The 23,144-nt window shown below is 39.2% G+C and overlaps 1 protein-coding gene across 1 annotated transcript in view; it reads left to right on the plus strand.

Moving 5' to 3' along the window:
- MYO10 (myosin X) overlaps positions 1–15,533 on the plus strand; it is a 171,883-nt gene extending 156,350 nt beyond the window's left edge. The window contains exons 31-41 of the mRNA XM_063326123.1: positions 240–382; positions 848–1,042; positions 2,164–2,321; positions 3,595–3,718; positions 5,491–5,788; positions 7,413–7,620; positions 8,207–8,343; positions 9,290–9,410; positions 11,850–12,302; positions 12,682–12,873; positions 13,145–15,533. Of these exons, the coding sequence (XP_063182193.1) occupies positions 240–382; positions 848–1,042; positions 2,164–2,321; positions 3,595–3,718; positions 5,491–5,788; positions 7,413–7,620; positions 8,207–8,343; positions 9,290–9,410; positions 11,850–12,302; positions 12,682–12,873; positions 13,145–13,255 (2,140 nt within the window). The 3' untranslated portion in view covers positions 13,256–15,533. The remainder of the gene's footprint in view (positions 1–239; positions 383–847; positions 1,043–2,163; positions 2,322–3,594; positions 3,719–5,490; positions 5,789–7,412; positions 7,621–8,206; positions 8,344–9,289; positions 9,411–11,849; positions 12,303–12,681; positions 12,874–13,144) is intronic.
- The last annotated feature ends 7,611 nt before the right edge of the window (positions 15,534–23,144 follow it).

The following is a 23,144-nucleotide window of genomic DNA, read 5'->3' on the forward strand; positions in this document are numbered from 1 at the left end:
TTTCCCACCATTCAGAGCCCTAGCATTTTGGTGTGAATCCAATATAATTGAGTCTTTTCAAATGTTTAATTTTTTTTTTTTTTAGGTTTAGTGGTGTTGAAATAGATGCTTTAGAGGTGGACAGTATTTGTCCGTATGGAAAATGCAAACAATGGACAGTGTTTATGGTTATGGTGAGTGAGGTAAACAGTACATATGTTGATTGTAAAGGCTTTATCAATCTTCATTTATTTTCATAGACCCAATTCGTTTGTGATCATCACTGCCAATCGCGTTCTTCACTGTAATGCTGACACTCCTGAAGAGATGCATCACTGGATAACACTGCTCCAAAGGTCAAAGGGGGACACTCGAGTGGAGGGACAAGAATTCATTGTGAGGGGTAAGAACTGAGCGGGGCAGCAACAAAGTAATTAACATCCATTAAGCTTCAAAGCGATTGTTCCCACAATACAATCTGTGTAATATGCTAGCATTGCATGGCAGTGCTGGGGCCTCATCTTTGGACGATGGAGTTTACTCACAAATTAATACAGCTAAAACTATACTCCTGCTGTGCCATATAAAAAAAACACTATAATGATGACAAAAGCATTTTTGTAAGTTGACAAAAGATTTTTTTTTCTAGGTAAACACCAAAATATAAAAGTTTATATATAGATTCTATATATCTTCATCATTTCATTGTTTGAGAATTCTAGTCAAAGTTGTTTAATATGTGGGCTAAACAATTCACATAATATTTTTGTTGTTGTTAAAAGTATACAACTAACTTTTAACAACTTAATTTTGTCCAACTCTCTTAAATAAAAAAAAAACCATGTGATTCAAATTGTCTCTTTAACAGGATGGCTACACAAGGAAGTGAAAAACAACCCAAAGATGTCTTCATTAAAACTAAAGAAGCGTTGGTTTGTTTTAACGCACAATTCCTTAGACTACTACAAGAGTTCAGAGAAAAATGCTTTGAAATTGGGTACACTGGTCCTGAACAGCCTCTGCTCAGTGGTCCCACCTGATGAAAAAATCTTCAAAGAGACAGGTAATTGTTTGCTCTTGTTCAAATACACTCTCAGTTGCCTCGTCCTAGTAATGCAACAAACAGTGCAGAAGAATATTTTAAATGGATTATTACAGTTGCAGTCTGATGAACAAATCAGGTTCCTAAGTCACTCAGGCTTTTTACAGGGAACTGCTGGACAAAAAAACCAGAAGTAATAATGTATGCAGGAATAAAATTTGTTCTCACCAACATTTGAGTTATCATAGACTGACACTGCGGCTAACTTAGTGTGAACGCTTACGCTTACGCATCAAAGACCTGAGGAAAGACGTCTGAGTAGCACTCTCCACTCTCCTCATACATTATTTTATGTGCTGAGGAACTGTGAGGACTAGTATTGGTGGAGCAAGTATAGAGTAAGAGTCCAGCTTATGCTAACCTACATTCTACATCTGAGTCAGCTCCCCTGTGCCTTTTCAAAACTGGTTTTCAACTCGGAAGTGGCTGTTTGCAAATGAGAAGCGACTACTGGCAGTCCTATATATCTCATTGGGGTCACTGACACTTCAAAGAGGCTTTCGCTAGTGAAAGATGAAACAGATTTTCTTTAATTGAATCTGCTTCATAAAAAGCCTATACGATGATGCAGGGAGAGAATTTGAGCTGAAATGCGCTTCCCGTCATAGTTGCCACTTCATTGGTGTGAAATTAATGACTTTTTTACAGCAGAGGTAGTTCATGCTTTATACCTGTTTGTACGTGTGCCGCAGATGATGAAAGACTCTTGCATAAAAAGCAAGACTGTCTCAAGTTTTCCTGTTACCGACAGGGCTGGAGAAGTAGGGCCCACAAGCCACATGTAGCTAACAGTGTTCCATAGTGTTGTCTTAGGATCACCTTTACTAAGATTACTGGATAAAATGGGAGGCTGCATGGTGGTACTCCTGGGCTTTTTTCAAGGAGACAATCTCCTTTAATACCGTAGTATCTGTATTATGATACTTAATTAGTCATACAACTTCTTAGCTCCTGAAAAACTGGCAGTGTGATCCAGAATGCAGCACTCAGGGTCTGATGGGACTACAGCTGATTTCAGATAGAAGCTGGGGTATATTTATAGCTACAGCTTCTATGATTAATAATTTTTACTGTTTTGCTAGGTTATTGGAATGTAACCGTATACGGACGCAAACATTGTTACCGTCTCTATACAAAATTGCTTAATGAGGCGACCCGCTGGTCAAGTGCCATCCAGAATGTGATTGACACCAAAGCACCGATTGATACACCAACTCAGCAGCTTATTCAGGATATTAAGGTAGGCACAAACCAGGAGGGTGTGGGGTAGGAAAGAATGGTTGCTTAAGTATTTGAAATCGGCCTCTTTTTTTACGTTGGCTTTGCCATATGGGGTAATAAAGCAGAAAATGTGGGGTTTAATCGCACAGTGACATAGACTGAAATTGTGGAACCTGAATGTATTCGCTGACCTGATAAAGGAATTTCTATCTAAAGAGTAAAACAACAAAGTATGAAGTGCAACTTGGAGGGCAAAAGGGATAACTTTTTTCCATGAAAACAGTAACAAGTTTTACCGGTTTGTGTAACTTGACAGACGTTGCTATACCAGCGGATTCACAGGTGAGCAGGGCTGTGTCCACAGTGAGCAGCACACCAGGATGTGGACAAGACAGATCCTGTGATTTTACTTTTTTTCCATTATGGTTCATTTCTTGTTCTATGATAGTACAGGCTAAACATCTCGTGTCTCTGCATTATGCGAAACATTCAATTAATGCTTACTGCTTTATGGTCCTGTTGGAGATGTTGCCTGCATAGCCAGAGAATGTCTTCCTGGAGATTTTTGCTAATGTACTTTCAGGAGAGAGGATGATGATTCTCAGAAGAGATCAAATAAAAATAGAGGGGAGAACGGCTACGAATGTTTTCCCTTAGGGGGTGCCACCTCTTCTCTCATGAAAAAGAAGTATCAATTCCTAAATTCCAAGACTATGAACACTATTCTTCAGAGCAGTAGACGTATCTGGAAGTTGAGGATTGATAGAAGACGGTGGTCACATATCTGTCAAACGTCGCCTAAGAACAGTATTTAGACGTCTGAATGGGTGCATCAGGTTTAGAACAGCAGTTTTTCCGGACTATTTTGTTATGGTAGCTCCTGTAGACTCTAACTGAAAAGGCCACTTGATTATGATGGAGAAATATTTTTAAATAAAATTTGAATACAGATGACAATTCCAGTTGTGAAATACTGGAGTAAAAATGATTGTAAAATGAAAACACACTTTAAAAAAATTTATGAAACTTCATTTTTGTCTCCTGCAGCTCTGCTGTGGTTTGTTTGTTACTGCACAGATAAGTAAGCTTATGCAAGGCCTGAGGTTAGCATATACTGAGCATTCATAGCCCGCAGAGTGCCATGGGAGCCACAGTACCCACAACCGGATTTACCACCAGATAGTGTTGGTAACACCGATGACTCATTTTTTCACAGCCAACCTAAAGGCACAAAGCCTTGCATTATTGTTAATGCTGGACCCCAAATCCTGCTTTTTTTCTTACCCCAATAGGAAAACTGCCTGAATGCTGATGTGGTTGAACAGATTTATAAGAGAAACCCTATTCTCCGTTACACTCATCATCCATTGCACTCGCCGTTACTGCCACTGCCGTATGGGGACATCAATCTAAACTGTAAGTTTTTCCATCACAGAAACACTTTTCCTTATGAAAGAGTTTCATCAGTTTCATAAGCTTCCTTATGAAGGAGTTTTTTGTCAGTGGGCTATGGTGAAATAATAGTAGGCAAAATATATGTTTGTAATACTAATAGACAAGTTTCCCTGTTCTCTTCCGGGAGGTAGAGAATAGCAGTTTGTCTAGCATAGAGCCATGGGCGTGTGGTGCTCCTGCACGGGCGTTACAGAAGGGAATGTTGCTATTGCTGCCGTAATACAAGTTTGTTACCCTCAGCAACACGGCTGAGACCAAGTTTGAAAAGCCTTGCACTGAAATAAGCAACTAAACCAAATAGATTCAGTCGCCTTGAATTGTATTCTTCTCAAATCATTGTTGCTTCCGACCCCATGCAGGGAGCTGCAGCAGCTACAACTTCCAATTAACAAGTGTAAGTTTCATCAGTCACGTTGGGAAGCATTATTTATGGGAAACAACATTTGAGCGGACATGATTTGAAAAACTAATGGTTCATCTACTCCTGAAACAGGCGCAATTTTAGTATCCTTGGCTCAGTCACTAACTTAGAAGTCTGTTTTGAATGAATGGTTCAGAGCTATTGGTGGGTGTGAATTTGGTGTCCTTAAATGGATTTGCTTATCTTATTTTGCAACTGCGTATTAAACAAGATATGACTTCAGATCAGAAATTTCAGCCTTGAAAGGAGGTTGGGAGGTCACAGCTGATTAAAAGCTAAGGTATTTCAGGTGACACTTCCTGACAACTCAAGCAATATCCTTCTGCTCAAAAGACAAGGAAAAGCAAAATCCTAGGAGAAACCTTTCCCTTCTCTTCGCCCTCCTCCTCCTGTACAAGGCACAGTTCTGGTCTCCTCGGCACTTGAGCTGTTGTCCCATGCAGGAGTGCAGCATGGTTGCTCTCTATTCCCCATGGAGAGGAATAGCTAGCTCCCTCTGAGGCAGAAGTCCTGCCAAAGTCTTCCTATACTAAATGTAGCTCCACAGATGGACGGATGCTCAGTTACTGCCTTGACTTGCAGTTGAGTTCTAGTTATTTTCTGTGTTAATGTAATGTAGGTTTGAAACTTCGTAAGATACGTTTATACTGTTTTGTGCTTTGATGGTTAGTTGGCCTAACTGATGCAGACATCAGAGTAATCTCCACCATCTCTTGAACTCAAGTACTGCATGGTGCTTTTAAGCAGATTGTGAAAGTTGTTAGCCCACTTTGAATAACCTGTAGTACAAAAAACAATCACTTCCTTTTCCAGCACTCAAAAAGCAAGTTGCAGTTTTATGGCAATGATTTATTTTAGTAGTATTGTTTGGGTTTAATTGAAATGCTACTGCTGTGGACCAAAGCAATGGCATGTATCGTTGTCACTTTCCATAACGCAGTCATGCTTTACTTCATTTATGATCTGATTAGATTTTCACTTTCTTGTGACACTGAAAAAGTGATAGGCACTGCAGCAGTGTGGATTGCTCTGGAAGAAAAATTATGAAAAAAAACTCCAAGCAAGATATACATTTTAAGTTATGTTGTCGCAAAATGTCAAAACGGGATTTCATTAAATTCAGATCAAATCTCAATAGCAAAATAGCTTGTAAAATGAGTTTGCATCATATGTTTGAAATGGAGAAGATCCATCCTAATATCCCGCATAATAAGGGTCAGAGAACAGCAGTAAGCAATTCCTGTGTTAAGCCTGAGTGCTTTCTCTTTCATATCTCAGTCTAAGCACCTTTCTCCCCATGTTTCTTTTGTAGTGCTGAAAGACAAAGGCTACACAACTCTGCAGGATGAAGCCATCAAGATATTTAATTCTTTACAGCAGCTGGAGTCTATGTCTGATCCCATCCCTATAATCCAAGGTATCCTCCAAACAGGACACGATTTACGACCTCTTCGAGATGAGCTCTACTGTCAGCTCATCAAGCAGACCAATAAAGTGCCTAACCCCGGGAGCGTGGGCAACCTGTATAGTTGGCAAATACTCGCCTGCATGAGTTGCACATTTCTGCCGAGTCGCAGCATCCTCAAATATCTTAAGTTCCATCTCAAAAGGTGAGAAGCTTTGAACTATTAGAGCAAGAACAGAAGTTTCTTCACTCACTGTTTTCTTCCCCACAACTCGTAGCTGTGTTTAAACATCTGGAAGTGAGACTGGAAGATGCATTCATTTAGTGAACTGGTTAATGCCGAACAACAAATCTAAAAAAACATGTCCTATGAAGAGAGTGTGTGAGTTCATCTAGGTGGAATTATTCTCATTTGAAGAATCAAGCAAAATCCCACTAAACTGAATGCATAATTTATTCATGTTGACAAAAGGGGGGCTTTCTGTAATCGTATAAAGTTGCTTACAGGACTTGCAAGCCTGTACCCTCCAGGTCCCATTCTCAGCTGTCCAAATAAACCTCTTAAAAATTCTTAATCCTGCTTATCTTAGTTTATGAGGTATGCATCATGCACATAAAAGAACATTATCATAAAGATGTATTTGAGGTAAAAATGGCTGCTTGCAAATCCAGTTTTAAGATATTAGTGACCATTAAAAAAAAAAACCTCATTTTTGACAGTTCAGCATTAACCAGAACACGGAGTTCCTCGTGCTGTGATGCAGCAAAAGAACGCAGCGTGTCATTAGGAAAGTTAGTCCACCAACAATAATCTCTTCTCAGTAATTTAAAAGTCATGTCTGTATTTGTGCTAGAGCATGGACTTTTCCAATGACTTTGCCAAATCTAATTATTTGATAAATATTTTTTAAATGTTTGTATTGAAGATATACCTTTCAACCAAAGTAAGATCAGTGAAAAGTATCTATCAGTTTCTATAACTGTTAAAATGAAAAAATCCAGCATTGATTCATTTTCTCAGTTTAATTCAGCTCCTAAACCAGTCTCCTAGTTAAAAAAAATGCAGCTGATAGAACATTTGTAGGTTGGTTTCAGCATTATTGATGCATAGTCATTTTACAGCATTTCTGTAGTCCTGCAGTAATCTTTTTATGCCTTGTAGATCACTAATCACTGTACTATTTCACATAAATTAAACCTTAGTAGCTCTACAAAGCTGGTATTTTATCACTGGAAATATTATAAAAATATTAAAGCTGTACTGAAAGCTACCCAAATTTAACAGTTTTCAATAATGAAGGGTTGAGTTCATTAAAATTGTTAGTGAATACTCGTAATACTGACTGCTGAACAGTAAGGTCTAGAGAAAATCTTTAAGAAAAACAGGAATAGAAATCAAGTGTCCTAAGTGACACTGCCACAAAACCGAGCAGTCAAATATGTTTTATTGCTTTTTTCTGTAGAATCTTAGGGCAGTTTAGTCTTCATTCAACAACTGTTACTGACAAAAAGGGGAGCTGATTACAAGAAGATTTGCTGTCAAATCTGAGTCATGACAAGATTCCTGTAGTTAATGCTATAAAGGTAGCTCAGTTTTTTCTTTCCATTAGGTTTGTAGAACAAAATGATGAAAGTATGTAAGTTATCCCACAGCTAAATCACAAGCTAGAACACCTTCCTTGACAGTAAAGGTAAATCTTTAAGCGTGGCAATTACATAGCATACTGGATACAGAAGTACTTTCCAGAAAAAAACCCCAAACGTTCTCAAATAAGTAAACTTTCTAGTTTACAGACTGGCAGCTTAAAGTAGTAATATTTGTCTCACAGGGTTCGTGACCAGTTTCCAGGAACTGAAATGGAGAAATATGCACTTTTTACTTATGAATCTCTGAAGAAAACGAAATGCAGAGAGTTTGTGCCATCCCGGGATGAAATAGAAGCTCTGATCGGCAGGCAGGAAATGACATCCACAGTTTATTGCCACGGTGGGGGCTCCTGTAAGATTACAATCAACTCACACACTACAGCTGGAGAGGTGAGAAGTGGTGACGGAAGGGCTTTGGCACATCAGTGTGTCCCTTTACGTGCTAGTTACCGCCAGTAGTAGCGTCAAACGTTAGAAGCGCTGGGGGTTTCTCTACCGGTTTCTCCGTTCGGGGGAGGGAAGGCTTACAGAGCTGTCCCTCCAACATCCCAGCACGTTCTGAAGAAATCCCTGCTATAAAAACTGTCTTTATTCTGCAGAGGATTACCCAACTGTGGTTCCCTCTTGCAGGAAAAATGACAGGAAAGACTAAGCAATAGAGGCATTATTGGAATAACTTCAGTAGATACTGGTGTGCATGATAGCCAAGTTGCTTGCTGGAAGACTCTTGCTGAGTTGGTGAAGTACAACCAAATCTATGTGCTATGTGTGATAGCACATAGATATTCTGAATGAATCATCGTTATTTAGTATAAATAATAAAGTCTAAAAATGATTAATACAGCTGATGAGAACATGTTAGCAACATTTTTAGCCTAATGTAAAACCTAGCTCTGAATTTTCTGATAATTATTTGTCTTATTCTGTGGTGCTGTTTTTCTATGCTATGGTGTTTTCATGTGCTTTTTTTCATTAGGTGGTTGAAAAGTTAATTCGTGGCTTGGCCATGGAGGATAGCAGAAATATGTTTGCGTTGTTTGAATACAATGGAACTACTGATAAAGCAATTGAAAGCAGAACCATTGTGGCTGATGTCTTGGCAAAGTTTGAAAAGTGAGTGCACCTCTCCTTCTCTCTCGCCACTCTAAAAAGTAGCAATTAAATACGTTTCCAATGTCAATAATGCTGAATTTTCTCTTTCTCTTGCTTGTTTGTGATGACGCAGCTGAATTACACACATAGCCATTCCTGGAACAAAAGCATCTTTATTTTTTTTCTTAAAGGAATTAATGAGCCACCCATTCACTTGTGTTTGGTTTTCCTCTGTCTTGACACCAGTAGGGGACTATTTCTCATCACTATTTCCGCATTTTCTTTTCCACTACTACAAATCATTCCACCATTACTAGCGTCGTGGCTGCCCCAGTACTGAGAGAACTAAACTCCAGGCAGTTATTGCCATTCTGACTACCCGTTGCCTAACTTCACGGGGAAGTCACCACAGTACAGCTCATAACATTTTTCTTACCAGTAAAATTGAAACCACCCATAGCACTGTAGTAAGAAAATGTAATACAAGCCTAAATACCTGCTTGTCCTTATGTTATGTGCATGGCAGTCAGCCTTCTTTATCCACATAATAATGGGGGGGAAAAGGAATGTTGTGTAAAAAAAGTGTTGTGCAATTATATTTTATAACGGGACTTAATAACGTTGCTTTTATCAATACCTGATGGAGGCACAAATAGAAGTTTGTTAAGAGAATTTGTCTTACAAACAGTTGTCTGAGGAGTGAGTCAACTTTTATAAGTCCTTGATTTTTGCTGTAGGCTCTAAATAAGCACACACACGTGTATCTGTGTGTATATATATCTTCAAATGACATCAGTCAGGTATACTGCTGAAAACAATTGGCTCCTGTCAACAATATCAGATTGATAGCAGGTGTGACAAAACAAAATTCATCTGACGCCTTGCTTAGATTCTTCAGGTGTCAATTTAGAAAGGAGTTTGATTTCACAGATCTGCTCTCTCTCTCCCTGTTCGCACACCCGTGCAGGCTTGCTGCCGCTGCTGAAGCTGGGGAAATGCACTGGAAGTTCTACTTCAAGCTCTACTGCTTCCTGGACACAGAAAACGTCCCAAAAGACAGCGTGGAATTTGCCTTTATGTTTGAGCAGGTAAAGGACAAAGATTCTGTTTTGAGGCACTTGTAAGAGGAGGAAAAAAGCAAGAAATGTAGGGGGCACAGAGAGTGTTTTGATTATGCTTCTGTTTAAATGCACTATTAGTCAAGCATCAAGTGCAAAGAAAGCAGTTCAGTGGTCAAAAGAGGCTTATCCTGACATAAGCAAAGCACATAGGATTTATCTACCATTAGGACTTTTCTTACTTCTGCATTGCTTGTGCATTGCTTTACGTATAAAAACTTGGATAACTGGATCTAAGCTGGATAAAACAGAAAAGGATAAAACTTGCTTTTAATTTTGATCATATGAAACCACGTTCTTAAGAAAGTGTAAGAAATAAAGTGAAACATGTAATTGGCAAGCAAATTAATTATTAGAGACCTACAGTGGCAACTGGACAGAACTAATCAAACAATAGCTTTTTCTCTTTTCAGAAACTGATTGGTATTTCATAGGCACCATAGTAAAACAAAGCAGTTTGGTCTCAGCAGTAACCGCTGAGGCAGCTATGATGAGTAGAAACCCACTTCATGAATGTGCTGAGCTCAGAATGAGGCCATGTTGCAAAACATAAAATAAACAACATTGATTTATAATGAAAATTAAATGCATCAGCAGTTGCATTTCTGTCTTATGATGGCATTTATTATTGCTGATTGACCTTCTCCTTTACTACCATATCGCAAATGGCTAAAAATTCTTCCAGTGGACAGCTTCTTTCAAGTGAGCACTAGAGACAGAGAAAGAATTCTGTGTAAGGCTATTTGCAAGGCCAAGACACTGATGTTCTGTTGGTAAGCAAGCCTGATGTGATCGAGAACTGACATATTTCAATTTTCGTATATACGAAGCCTTCTTCCTCTTCCATGGGATCAGAAACATCTTCACTGTAGTAAGAGTATTTCTTCCTTGTTCACAGTTTAGGTTTTAAGGCACCATATTACATCACATATTACCAAAAGTCTCCTTCCAGAGCCTACAACTGCAGCTCAATCTAGAACTGCTTATTGTTGGCTGAAGGATCTGGGCAATAGAAGAGTCAGCCAGTTAATGCCTCTTGCTTTGGAATGAAATTTAACCAGTAAGAAGAAAATCCATGAGAGCTCTGCATCAGATATTTTACATTACATTATTGGTTAAAGAGGCAGACTTAGGTAGTTTTCTGGCTGAACAACTAAAACAAGCACATTTGCTGAAGCAGCTTGTTTTCATGCAGCATTCTGTGCTGACTGGTGTTTAGCCAAATATTTTATGCCTTGTCTTGCCAAGACCCATAGTATTTCAGTTATAAAGCATGGCACGGTCAATCCCTACAATGAATATTACAGCAATACCATTAAGAGGTGACTTATTACATTCTAATATCAGTTCTGTTCTTTTTTTCTGATTATCTGCTTTTGATGTCAGTCATCATCTTTTTTCCGACGATTAAGAAAGACAAAAAAACCTTTTGTCATCGGTTTTAGTTCTGTAACCTCCATTGTTTTAAAGTCTGAATCCTTTAATTCATAAGGCGCTGAAGAAAATCTTTTACTTCTTCTTTCTCATTAAAATACTGTCCTTCCGTTTCCACAAGATAGCTCTTTCTTCTGCATGTGTACAATCTCAGGTAAACCACCTTGCATGTTTAAAGGCACATTTTGTCTCCATCCTAAGTGTACACCTAAATGGAGTAGCTCTTACTCAGGTGTGAATTATCTCTGTGTGTTTACTAAACTGCTTCCAGTTCCTGCATCTCCAGAGATGAGGCGAGTTTGTTTCCTGCAGTAGTTTCATATGAAAAAAAAATAAAAATCCTATCTGCTGCACATTTCCGAAAGTTCGACTGGGTGTGCAAAGAGCAAGGATTTGAAAGAGTTGTCTTGGTTCACAGTCTCATCCCTGATGCTACAGACCCCATAACATAAATGTTTTGCTAACTTTACCTGGGATCCATTGAAGATTCACTGTTTTCTCTCAGTGAAGTTTATTACAAAGCTGTCTTAGGGCTTTGCTTGTTTGGCTGGAAACATCAGTTTTCACAACCATATTGTTGATGGCAGTGAGCAAAACTAGATACTCATTTCTTCCTAATGCCCATAAACACAGATGGCTTCCTCCAAATCAGGTGTTTAGATGCTGATTTTCTCCCTTCACGTTTTATTTTCCTTTTTAGTAATTCAGTTACTGTTATATATGAGTTCGCGAAGAGCTGTACTAGTAACAGTGATTCCTGTTTAGCAAGTTCCTCAATTGCCTTGCAGTTCTTCTGGTAAACCCTGTCTTGCCCAGTTTAACAAATTTGCCAAGAGATTTACCACATTTGATTTATTCAATGGATCGTTTATTTCAGATCCTGGATTTGCCTGGCAGTAAACCTGTTCCTGTTTCTCTCTTACTCCTTTCAAAGACTGGTTTATATATAAAAAGCTACCTTTTTCCCCTTGATAGGCTCATGAAGCAGTGATTAGAGGACACTATCCTGCTCCCGAAGAAACCCTCCAGGTCCTTGCAGCTTTGCGTCTTCAGTACCTCCAGGGAGACTACACTCTACACACCACCGTCCCAGACATGGAGGAAGTCTATCCCTTGCAAAAGCTGAAGTCTCGGATTACACAGTCTACCAAAACATTTACTGTGGCAGAGAAAGCTGAGAAAAAACGAGCCAGTTTTCTTGAAGGAACGTTGCGGAGGAGTTTTCGCAGTGGCTCTGTCAGCAAACAGAAGGTTGAGGAGGATCAGATGTTAGACATGTGGGTCAAAGAGGAAATCTCAGCCTCCAGGACTAGTATTATTGATAAATGGAAAAAACTCCAGAGGATGAACCAGGAGCAGGCTATGGCAAAGTATATGGCTTTGATTAAGGAATGGCCTGGCTATGGCTCAACACTCTTTGACGTAGAGGTGAGTATGACCTCCTGAACACTCAAACTACAGTTTATACTGTAGACATGGTGGTTTCATTACGGAGTAGAGAAACCATAAATACAGTATCACAATGCTCAGACAGCTGATGTAATAAGATGTTAGATATTAAAAGCATACTCCCATTGGCAAGCACTGCAGCCATTTCAGTCCACTAGCTAACCATAAAATACACACAGAGGGACGGAATGCTAGCCTGATGGGTTGCAAACAAATTTAGGACAATTGTAAAAGGTTAAGTTCAAAAAGTGACAGGCAATGCGCACTTTTTAAGAAAAGGTTAAAGACAAGAACCTCAACAGTATGTGTTGTGTGTCCCGCTGTTGCCTTCGCTGTTAATCTACATTTTTTCCTCTAGTGTAAAGAAGGGGGATTCCCACAAGAGTTGTGGCTTGGAGTCAGCGCTGATGCAGTTTCTGTCTACAAGCGTGGGGAAGGAAGGCCTCTGGAGGTGTTCCAGTATGAACATATCTTGTCATTTGGTGCACCGCTTGCCAACACCTACAAGATCGTGGTGGATGAGAGAGAACTGCTTTTTGAAACTAGTGAGGTAAGAGCAAGAAGGGATTTTGGTTTTGTGGTCTTTGTGTTCTGATAGCCAAGCTACTTAGAAATTTAATAATTGCCGCAAACGTTACAGATTTATTCAAGATCCCTGTAAAGACATAGTGAGATGGATAGAAATGCTGAGTATTTTTATTTCTTTAACCGCAAAAGGATTTTGTTGAAAGCTCGACAGTTTTATATTGTTAGTGTCTAAAGAAATTCATTCACATACTGTTACCTTACTAAGAACTTTGCTCTTTATACCCTTTTGGCAGGTGGTTGACATTGCAAAGCTGATGAAAGCTTACATCAGTATGATCGTGAAAAAACGCTACAGCACCTCTCGATCAGTGAGTAGTCATGGAAGTCAGGGCAGCTCCAGGTGAAAACAAAACCAGTTCTACTGTGCTCTAAATAGAATATATCGCTGCTTGGCCTCAAAACGACCTGATGATACTGATGACATCTGCTGACAAGCTAACAAAGAACCAGAGTTTCCACGGAAAATATCTTCAAACATTGTTTTAGAAAGACCACAGGGTGGGGAGGGGAAAATCAGCTGAAATAGTCACATACTAGAACTGCTGGCTCGTTCAAAACTTTCCAAAGCATTATTATCTCCAGTTGATGTAACAAATGCCTTAAGAGTCAATCCACTGCAATACAAGCAGTAATAAGTGCCTTAACAATATTAAGCCCAACTTGTATTGACCTAAAATTGCTGATAAAAGTCAAGAGGCTTATTTTTGTCCTTCCAGAACACTGAAAACAAAGTTATATTCATCCATTCTGCACTAATCTACTGGCCTGTGTACATGTGGGAAGGGAGAGGGGAAAAGAGCAAGGTATATTTTTTTGGAGAGCTGCAGGCAGCCTTCCTGGTGGACGCCAACATTGTTTCCCCTTGCTTCCATGAATATGCACATTGTGTATGCATATTTGAGCTGTCAGTAAAAATTGACTAATTTTATTCTGTATTTCACAAGTCTTTTGAAGCAAAGGGAATAAGTATGTGCAATGGTGTAAACAGTCTTTCTGTACATTTTAATAGTTCAGAGTTATAGTTGTTACAATTGTATCGTTACTTTATAAGCAGTTTTATTAACAAGTAAATTCCAGAATTTTCATACATTGATTTTACTATTGCAAATATGTATTACCATATAAGTAGCAGAAGTCTGCATTCTGTATCTGCTGTATTATAAAGAGAGATGTAGCTGAGAATATTTATAGACTACCCTAATATGGAAATACAGTTATCAGTTCAATACTCCATAATGTCAGCTTAAGTTTTTAATATTAAATTTTTCTTTTAAAGACATCAATTTTTTTTTTATATTCTGGCTGGACTCTCCAACTCGGACTGACTGCCAAAGGTCAGAGCCCTTTAGAGTTGACTAAAGAAAGCAAAGTTATACAATGCAACTGCTTTAATATAGAGCTCTCTATTTTACCTGGTTGCTTGATGAAGGTTCTTGACAGTACCCTGTAAATAAATTGGGGAATATCAGCTAACAATAAGCTGATTTTGGGCTTCTATTTTTGTACAGAAATACTGTAATATAAGGCAAAACTTTGATCAAAGGTGTCTTTTTGTCCACAGCAAAAAAAAAAAAAAAAAAAAAACCAAACAACTGAAAAACCTTACTGTTATTAAAAACCTCAGCCTTTAAGGAATCATGCCTACTTACGAAAAAAAAAAGTCCAGCAATAAAGAAAATATATGTGACGTGCTCTGTTTCCACTTAATACTGAGTTGGACTTGCTGCAAAGCCCTAATTCTATCTGTCTTCTCAGGAGCCAAGCCAGGAACACAGACAGCGTAGGCTTTACATATGCTTTTGCTTGGAAAGGTGCAGGTGCTTTGTGTTGCAATGGGGCAGGTTGCCCTCTGTGATCACCGCTACCTCCTTGATCATGTGGCATGTGTCAGTTAAACCAGCAGGACAGAGGGGACAGACTGCTGAGCAACTCCACTCCACAAGGAATGTGCAAGTAAAGCTTTTGCTATTTGTGTATCCCTGATGTAAGATGGCTTGTTTTCACTAGCCAGCCACAGCACAGTAGTGCAGCACGCGCTGCCCTCCTGAGTGCACGCAGCCTTTATAGACTACAAGGCTTGCTGTGAGAAATCCTCCACCCTCCTCCAACTGGCAGATAGGTTTAGTCACTCCATCTGTGACACTGCTCCTCAGTCCCTGAAGACTTGCTAAATTACAGTACTAATTTCATGTCCCCACCCTCCCAGCAAAGGTGAACTTATCTACAGAAGACAAGAAAAATGAGAGAACTGTAACTGCAGTATGGACAGCTACACACACACAGAGTATTTGAGGCTGTAACATTTCTGATTTTTTCCATATGCAAGTCATTAGAAAGAACTTAGCTGCTCTTAGCAAGGCATCCTTGGAATGACACAATTGAAACATTTCAACCAGCGGAGCAAGAAGGTTCAGTTTTATCCATGTACTGTTTGTAAACATGTTCAGAGAAGTCCCTGATGCGTCGTCATCATCATTAATTGGTCAAAAAAACAGGAATATACAAGGTGATGATCTTGTTCAGAGTCACAGTCTTGAGAAGCTGACACCACTTCTCCAATCCCCATTCGTTTACCTCCTGAGTGACTTCTGGATGCTATCAACCGTTAGGAGGGATGTTTGCTCATAGAAGCGCCTGTCACTACATCTAAGAGCCTTCTCCTCATTCATGCCAATTCTGCCAACCTGCCATGCAAATTTTACTTCAGCTGCTGCTGTTGAGGCAAATAAAAGCTTTCATAATTGTTGATAGTTGCAAAAAAGAACGCGCAGTTTATCAAAATAAATACTGCGTAATAGATACACCAGGGTTCGGAAGTGAAAACAATGCTCCTTAAATTATAAAATATTTAAAAATTTATTAAGGAGACGTTCTATTCTTGCAAATTATTTTGCTTCAGTAAAAGTTTTTTGCAAGAATACATGAAATTTCTTGCTAGAGCCAGAAATTTTCTCCTGCCTATGATCTCTTCTGTTACAGTAGCAGTGGAGTGTAACTGAAGAGAGGAGGGGAACTTTCATCACAAATCAGAATACATCTTTACTTTTATTCTTGTCTTGAAATAAAGTTTTATGTTTTGAAAAAAACCCAGACATTGTAAAAGCTTACCGCTACTTATAAAAGAAAGAGTAGATCTGTACATCTGGAGACAAGCCATAGTAATGCAACTGCTACACTCTTTAGGTTGAGAGCATCAGAAATCACAAAGAACTGTGCATTAGAAATTACGCCTCAATTCCACCTATGTCCTCAGGCTTCAGACTAGCACTTTCCCTGTGCCTCGTGATAGACATACAGCCATTTGTCAGGGTGCAAGAATTCTTAATAAACTTAATTACACAAGTTATGCACGGGAAATTGCTTCACTCGAAAAGCGTTTCATCAGAAACTTAGGTTTCAAGCCCCACATTTCTGAGGCATACAGCTATGACAGGTACACACAGGTTTGCACCAGTACAAACTCCTAACGCAGACATGCTACAGCATTGCAAGTCATGCCAACGTAAGTCCATCCTACAGCAACTCCGGCAGAATGGTGATAATTTCTTCAGTGCTGACAGACTACTTCTCACAGCGCATGCACTCCAGATCATTTACAGCTCTGCGAAGTAAATGCAGAAGCTGTTGTATGTCAAATATGACAGCCCTGTCCTGAATATAACTAATTCTGCATGGTGCCCAGCCCTAGAAACCCACAGCATTTCCCTCCATCAGATAGAGGAAAACAGCTACCGGCTGTGCTGTGGCACAACCGTGCTTGCACACACATGCAGCTGCAAGGTGGATGACATTGTGGAGATAGTCCTGGGACTTGCCATCTCTGAGTTATTAACACCAGTTAAACTCACTTTGCAAATAAACATCTAATAAAGTTTCATCTTGAAGGAATCCACTGAGAATATCTCCCACAACACAGCACAACAGACAAAAGGCCTTTGGTGCAACACATCAAATACACATGCTGCAACAGTCACAGGAAGCAATCAGAAGAGGGCAGCAGCAATCCAAAGAAGTGAACTATACCGAGAGCATTTCCAGCTGTAGTATCTGGTCTTTACCTGGTCTTTATCAAAAGACAGCAGGCAGGGGTAGGAGAAGGAAGATGGGGTCCTCTCGTCATTCCTGCTGTGCACCAGACATGTGTAGGACAAGCAACAGCTACGCAAGCTGCTTCTCTGACATGCCAACGCCCCCATCCATCTCTAGCTTTGGGGAATCATAAAGTGAAAAATACATTAAACATCAGAGGGGCTGGAGAAAGGGGACACCACCAAATCAGAGTGAAACTTCAAAGGCCAAAGCTGAAATTTTCTAACCAGTCGCTCCTTTTTACTGACACGCTAGCAGGGGGAGCGCTGCTTAGTTTAATTCTGCTTACTTGCCCACATTACCCTGTTCAGAAGGCTGTTCCTGAACTTCTCTGTAGACATTTTTCCCAAATTTCTTGTCTTGATTCATCACCAAATTATTTGTTCCTATTCCAGCACAATCTTTTGATTTTAATAATTTTTTTCCTCCATGTATACATTTTTACCCACTCCTCCCTCCCAATACATTTTATAAAGTTGCATCATCTTCCAGACTTCATTTGGCAAGACGACTCAAGCCAAAGCTTTTTTTTCAAATAAACTTTTCTCAAAAACAAGTTTTCTATTCTACCTAATCAGCCTCATAGCATCTTTCAGCATTTATTACAGTTTAAGTTTGTTAAAAACAAAGGAGGTGGGAATAGTACAGTATTCTAAACACCTTACTGTTGCTTTATAACAACAATACTAATACCCTCATCTAGTGAAAGTACTTTACCTGCATCTCACAATCTCATTGGTCCTACTCATAGTGACATCCCCTTAATTCTGCATGGGAATTCTAGACTGATAAAGATGAAAGGAGACAAAAAGCCAAATTTAATCAACTGATCAGACTTCAACTAATTTTTTTCGCATAAGACTGTATTTTTCCCTTGCTGCTAGTCACCCACACACATCTTTTCAGACCTTAATCACACTCCTGATATTTACCATCTGACCAACAACAAGATCACAACATCCTCTCCTTTGACTGTGTCAGAATTAAAAAACGGTAGATGCTGATGAAATCCCATTTTCAAGATCTGTTTTCTCAACTATAAGGAAGGATCTTGTGTGCGCTCTGAGAAATTCCATATAAAGGGGGCTGTATGTTTTGCACGCTGAAAGACACTTCCCTAACTTTTTTCTCAGATGCCCCCTTCTGAGAGAGTACTTCCCCACCCATCCTACCACAGTCAGTCTTCTAGGTACAGTGCCACAATCCAGTTTTCTCTAGCTAAGGCGTTACCTTAGCCCCCTCCTCACTAGGAACTTGTCAGTTTACTAAACCAAACATTACACCCAACTGTCCTCTCCACAGATTGCCACCAGGAATTTCCACCTTTTACCCTCAAGTGAAATTACCTGTTGTCTACTATCCCTCGCCAGAGCACACTGATAGACCCACTGCCATCGTGCAGCCTTAGCTGTACAGACCACAATTTGTAGCACTTTCCCTGGCAGCAGCTGGGGTTCCAGTTCTGGACACACACAGAGCAAACACTCTTCTCTCCATTCTCAACTGCCCCCAATTTTGTGTGTCCCACACTTCTTCCCACTTTGAGAATCTTGATCTCGTGAACTACAGTTTTATAACAAAGCACAGCATCAGACATCAACTCTTGATAGATCACCCACATAGCCTGCCTCTAAAACGTCAGTTCATAAAGATACAGAAGTCAATGTAATAATCAAATACATCGAATTACTTTCCTCTCCACAATATTTAAGGTATTGTATATTTTTATCACAATACTAATGTTTTTGCTTAGATCGCTATAAAGAAAGCCAAAGACTTATGTATGGATTTGCTGATTCCCAGTGATTTTGATTCTTCCTTGCCAATGATAACTCTGCTGTGAGTTTACCTGTTTCATAAATTCTCAACAATTGCTAGATTCAAAAAGGTTGCTGGCCTGCTCTCAGGCAGAGTTGACCAAAGAGTAGAGATAAACCTATAAAGTCATTATTGACTCTATCACATATATGCAAACAGATAATGCTATCTAAGAGATTACAATAATTAGGTCCAAAATTAGATGGATGAAAATCAATTATTCTTATAGATCTTCCACATGGCATGATTAAACAGACAAGAACAGCAACACAGTTTGCTGTTGAACGTCTATAAATTGTTTCCTAAATATTTTATGAGATTGCAGTACAATACAATTTCTGGGCTAATACCACTTGTTTAAAGTGTTTTTTTAACCAGCTTCAATCATAGCTGTTGAGCCTGTCAACATGCATTTTCTCCTGCAAATTCCTTTGTCTCAGGTCCTTAAACAGTTACATCAGAGATATCGTCCTTTCTAATTGAAAGTTGATGCGTCTTTATTATCATAGAATCATAGAATTATCCATCTAATGCCCCAACAACAACTCAAAACATGGAAATTTATATTGTTATACTAGCTTAATTCTATAAAAGCTGGATTCAGAAAACAACACTGCATTTGAGAACAGAACATTTACTATTGTACTCACACACAATAACCATACAAAAAGGAATATCTGATGCAGTGGCATCAGAGCATCCTGATCATGATCTGTATTACAGAAAAACTAAAAGAGAATAATAAGCATGATTCTTTCATATATTACTTCATTGTTGGATTCTACTCTTAAAGCTTCGAGTTCACAGGCATTAAGAAGCATAACCTAGCAGAGAGGGAAAAAAACCACAAATATTAACATTTCTGGATAAGAAGCAGCATCAACATTCATATAATTTTGTCACTCTTTCTTTGTTACATTTTTTCATCTTGTACCACCTGGTAGATCTAGTTTATAAGGCCAGTAGGTCCCATGCGTTCCAGCTGCCCAACAGATAAACATTTCAGTGTAACATACGAGCATTTTGAAAAGTCCGAATTGGGAAACTTTAATTTTGCCCAGCACACTGTGCTCATTAATGTATTTTTCCTCTAAATATACATCTTTGCAGACGCAGTGTTAAAAGCACCAAGTTTTAATTTTATCCTAGCAACTAATATTGTCTACTACAATCCAGCATAATTACGTATATGCTAAGCAGTCTCATAACCTCAGGCCACCAAGTATTTCATTCTAAGGTCACTTACAAGCTTTTGCAAGCACAGGCCTTTCTTAAGATTTGTTTTATAAATCAACCACAATTTTGATTTGTAAATTACAAGTTCTCCTGTTTTTCATTATTTAACTTGGGAAAGTACCTGGGAACTCTGAGATTGCACCCTGCTTAGGCTTGGCACTGCACAAACACATATGAGGTCACCCCCATCTGTAAAGACTTCAGTCAAATAGAGAAGACAAAGAGCAGGTCAGGAAGATGCAAGGAGCATTAAGTGTATCAGGAAGATAAAGCGATCTTCCCCTTCTCACGAAGCAGGACAGTGGGAGCACTTAAGCACAGTGCAGGTCTCTTCATTTTCAGACAGTGCTCTATTTTCCAGATTACTGTAACTTTAAAAAAACAGCAGAGGCAGTGCAAACATTCTAAACAACATCATCCTGCTGATGACAAGGTGTTAGGCTTTTTTTAATTAAGTTCTCCCATAAATTGTCCGTCCTTTTTAGATTAAAAAAAAGGAAAACAGAAATTTATGAACACGAGAGGTAAAAATAAAAAGAGAATATGAAAAAACAACACACAATCCTCATATAGTACCAAACAAGAACTTAGTGACTAAAGTTCTTTTTGTAAAATATAATTTGGGACGAGAGGTATTTTGAGGGATTTGACACACAAAACTTAAAAATATGTTCATTTTCCTATCCTGTTTACTTCAAGAAGGTAAAAAAAAAAAAAAAGGCAAGAAGCAGGGCTGATGGCTGAGAGAAACAGCAGAGGGCAGCCTCTAAAATAAAGTGTGTCTGGATTGACATTCCCTCAGACCAACTGGCAATTACGCCTTTGAATTTCCCTGCATTTCCTTTAACTACAATTAGTTAGTTATTTACTTGCAGCAACGCGCACGGCTGTACTGAAGCCCAAAACCTGGAATATTAAACTGAATGCTGTGGTTTTGAAGCATGTGGCACGGGATGAGAGAATAGGACTTTTAGTGCCTGACATTTTAACTGATGTACAAACTTGTATGTAAAATACTTTAAAAGGTGTGTCGCAATCCTAATTGCATTTTGCATAACATAGGGCACCACTTAACAGTGCTGCTCCATAGTTTAAGATTATGATATATTACACTTAAATAAAAGAATAAACTGTTTGGGATGTGGTTTCATCGGTGCTCCACAATTGAGTAGAGACCTTTTGGATGCTGAAAGGCTAAGAGGGTGTGCATCAAAGGAGAAAACTGTTTGCCAATTATTAATTGGAAAGTTATTCTACACTTAAACAGTAACTATAAAAGATATCAGCATTTGGTAAAGAGACCTGCGAGAAAGTCCACAAAAGCATGCATGAAACTTCAACCAGAAACAGGATTAATGATGGGTCCATGGTATGTATGTCATGTATGACATCAGTCTTTGAAGAGTTTGAGGGGTCTAGGCAACTAAAGGCTTTAAATGTTAATTAGTAAATATTGTAATAAAGAATACAATTAGTGGACACCTGAAGAACTATGCTCTACTGGGGAGAAGCAGCACAGGTTCTGTAAAGTAAAGCTCTGCCCTAGCAATTTGCTGAAGTTCTTTGACAGGCTCAGTGACCTCTGAATGACAGCTGTTTGGTTTACCTGAATTTCCAAAAGCCTTCTGGCAAAATTCACCACCTAAGGTTTTAAGGAAGCTATGTAGCCACATAAGAAGGGAAGTCCTGATGCGGAGAAATAATTGGCTAGAAGATAGGTAACGGGCAATAAGAGCAAACGGTCCATTCTCAACAAAGGAAGAAAACCATGAGTGAAGTTCTGCAGGAGCTCTGTGCTCTTCAATTGTTCAATAGTGAACTGGAAAAATGACAGAGCAAGCTCAAACTTTAGTGAAGACATCAAGTATTCAGGGAAGTGAGAAGAAGGGCAGACTAAAGAATTGCATGACTTTAGGAAACTGAATAGTTGTCCCATAAAATGGTAGAATAAATTCCAAGTAGATAAAGTGAGACAGGTGAGGTTGCAGGGAGTAGGGGAGGAACTCAACCCCAGATTTACCTGCACAACAAGTGATGAACTGATCATTATCACTAAAAAACAAAATCATGACGTTTAAATAGTTCCAGGAAAATATCAATACAATGTTTTTCACCAGTTAGGGGGATAAAAAAAAAAAAAAAGAACAAGGAAAGAAGACGTTAGAAATTATTACAAAAGGCGTAAGGCAAACTACAGAGCATTGCTATGAAACTATTTAAATCCATGACCTGCTCCCACTTTGAACTCAGTGATGATGTGACTAGAACTGCACGAGAAGGTCGTCTTAGAACTGGAAAAGGGTCAGGGAAGGGGAACACGGATGATCAAAGTCACAGAACTGCTACCATAGGAAGAATGACTAAGATGGGGCTCAGAGATAAGTTAGGAAGTGCCATGGGCATGACTGGATACAGAGTCAATAATCATCCACTAACTATGGGTCATTAGTAGGACAAGGGAAGTGGTTCTTCCCCTCCTCCCATTTGTGAGACCACATATGGAATGCTTTGTCCTGTTTGGGGCTACACAATACAAGATACACGCTGACATACTGGAAGGAGTCCAGAAGGCTCCTGGAAGGTCAGTGGCGTAGAGCACATGATGTAGAAGGAGAGGCTGAGAGCACTGGGTTCGCTTACTCTGGAGGACAGAAGGTTAATGGAGATCTATTTACTAAGGTTACAGAGCAGACAGGGCCAGAGTCCTCCCCTATGTGGTACAGACCAAATAAATTAGAGGAAAGGGGCAAAACTTGCAGAAGAATTTTTGATAGATAATAAGAAAATATTCTTCACAATGAATGTGGTCAAACATTGGAACAGGTTGCCCAGAGTGTGCTGTAGAATCTCCAGTCCTCAGAGACATTCACAACTAAATTGGTGTTGTGGTTCAACCCCAGCTGGCAAGTAGGATCTCACAGCCGTTCACTCACTCCCCCCCCAGCAATGGGATAAGAAGAGGGAGAAAAATAAAAAAAAAACCTTGTGGGTTGAGATAAAGACAGTTTAATAGAACAGTAATGGAAGAGAAAATAATAACAGTAAAAGAATATACAAAATAAATGATGCAATGTAATCGCTCACCACCTG

The sequence above is a fragment of the Chroicocephalus ridibundus genome, chromosome 2 (assembly GCF_963924245.1).
Source record: "Chroicocephalus ridibundus chromosome 2, bChrRid1.1, whole genome shotgun sequence".
Taxonomy (NCBI): Eukaryota; Metazoa; Chordata; class Aves; order Charadriiformes; family Laridae; genus Chroicocephalus; species Chroicocephalus ridibundus.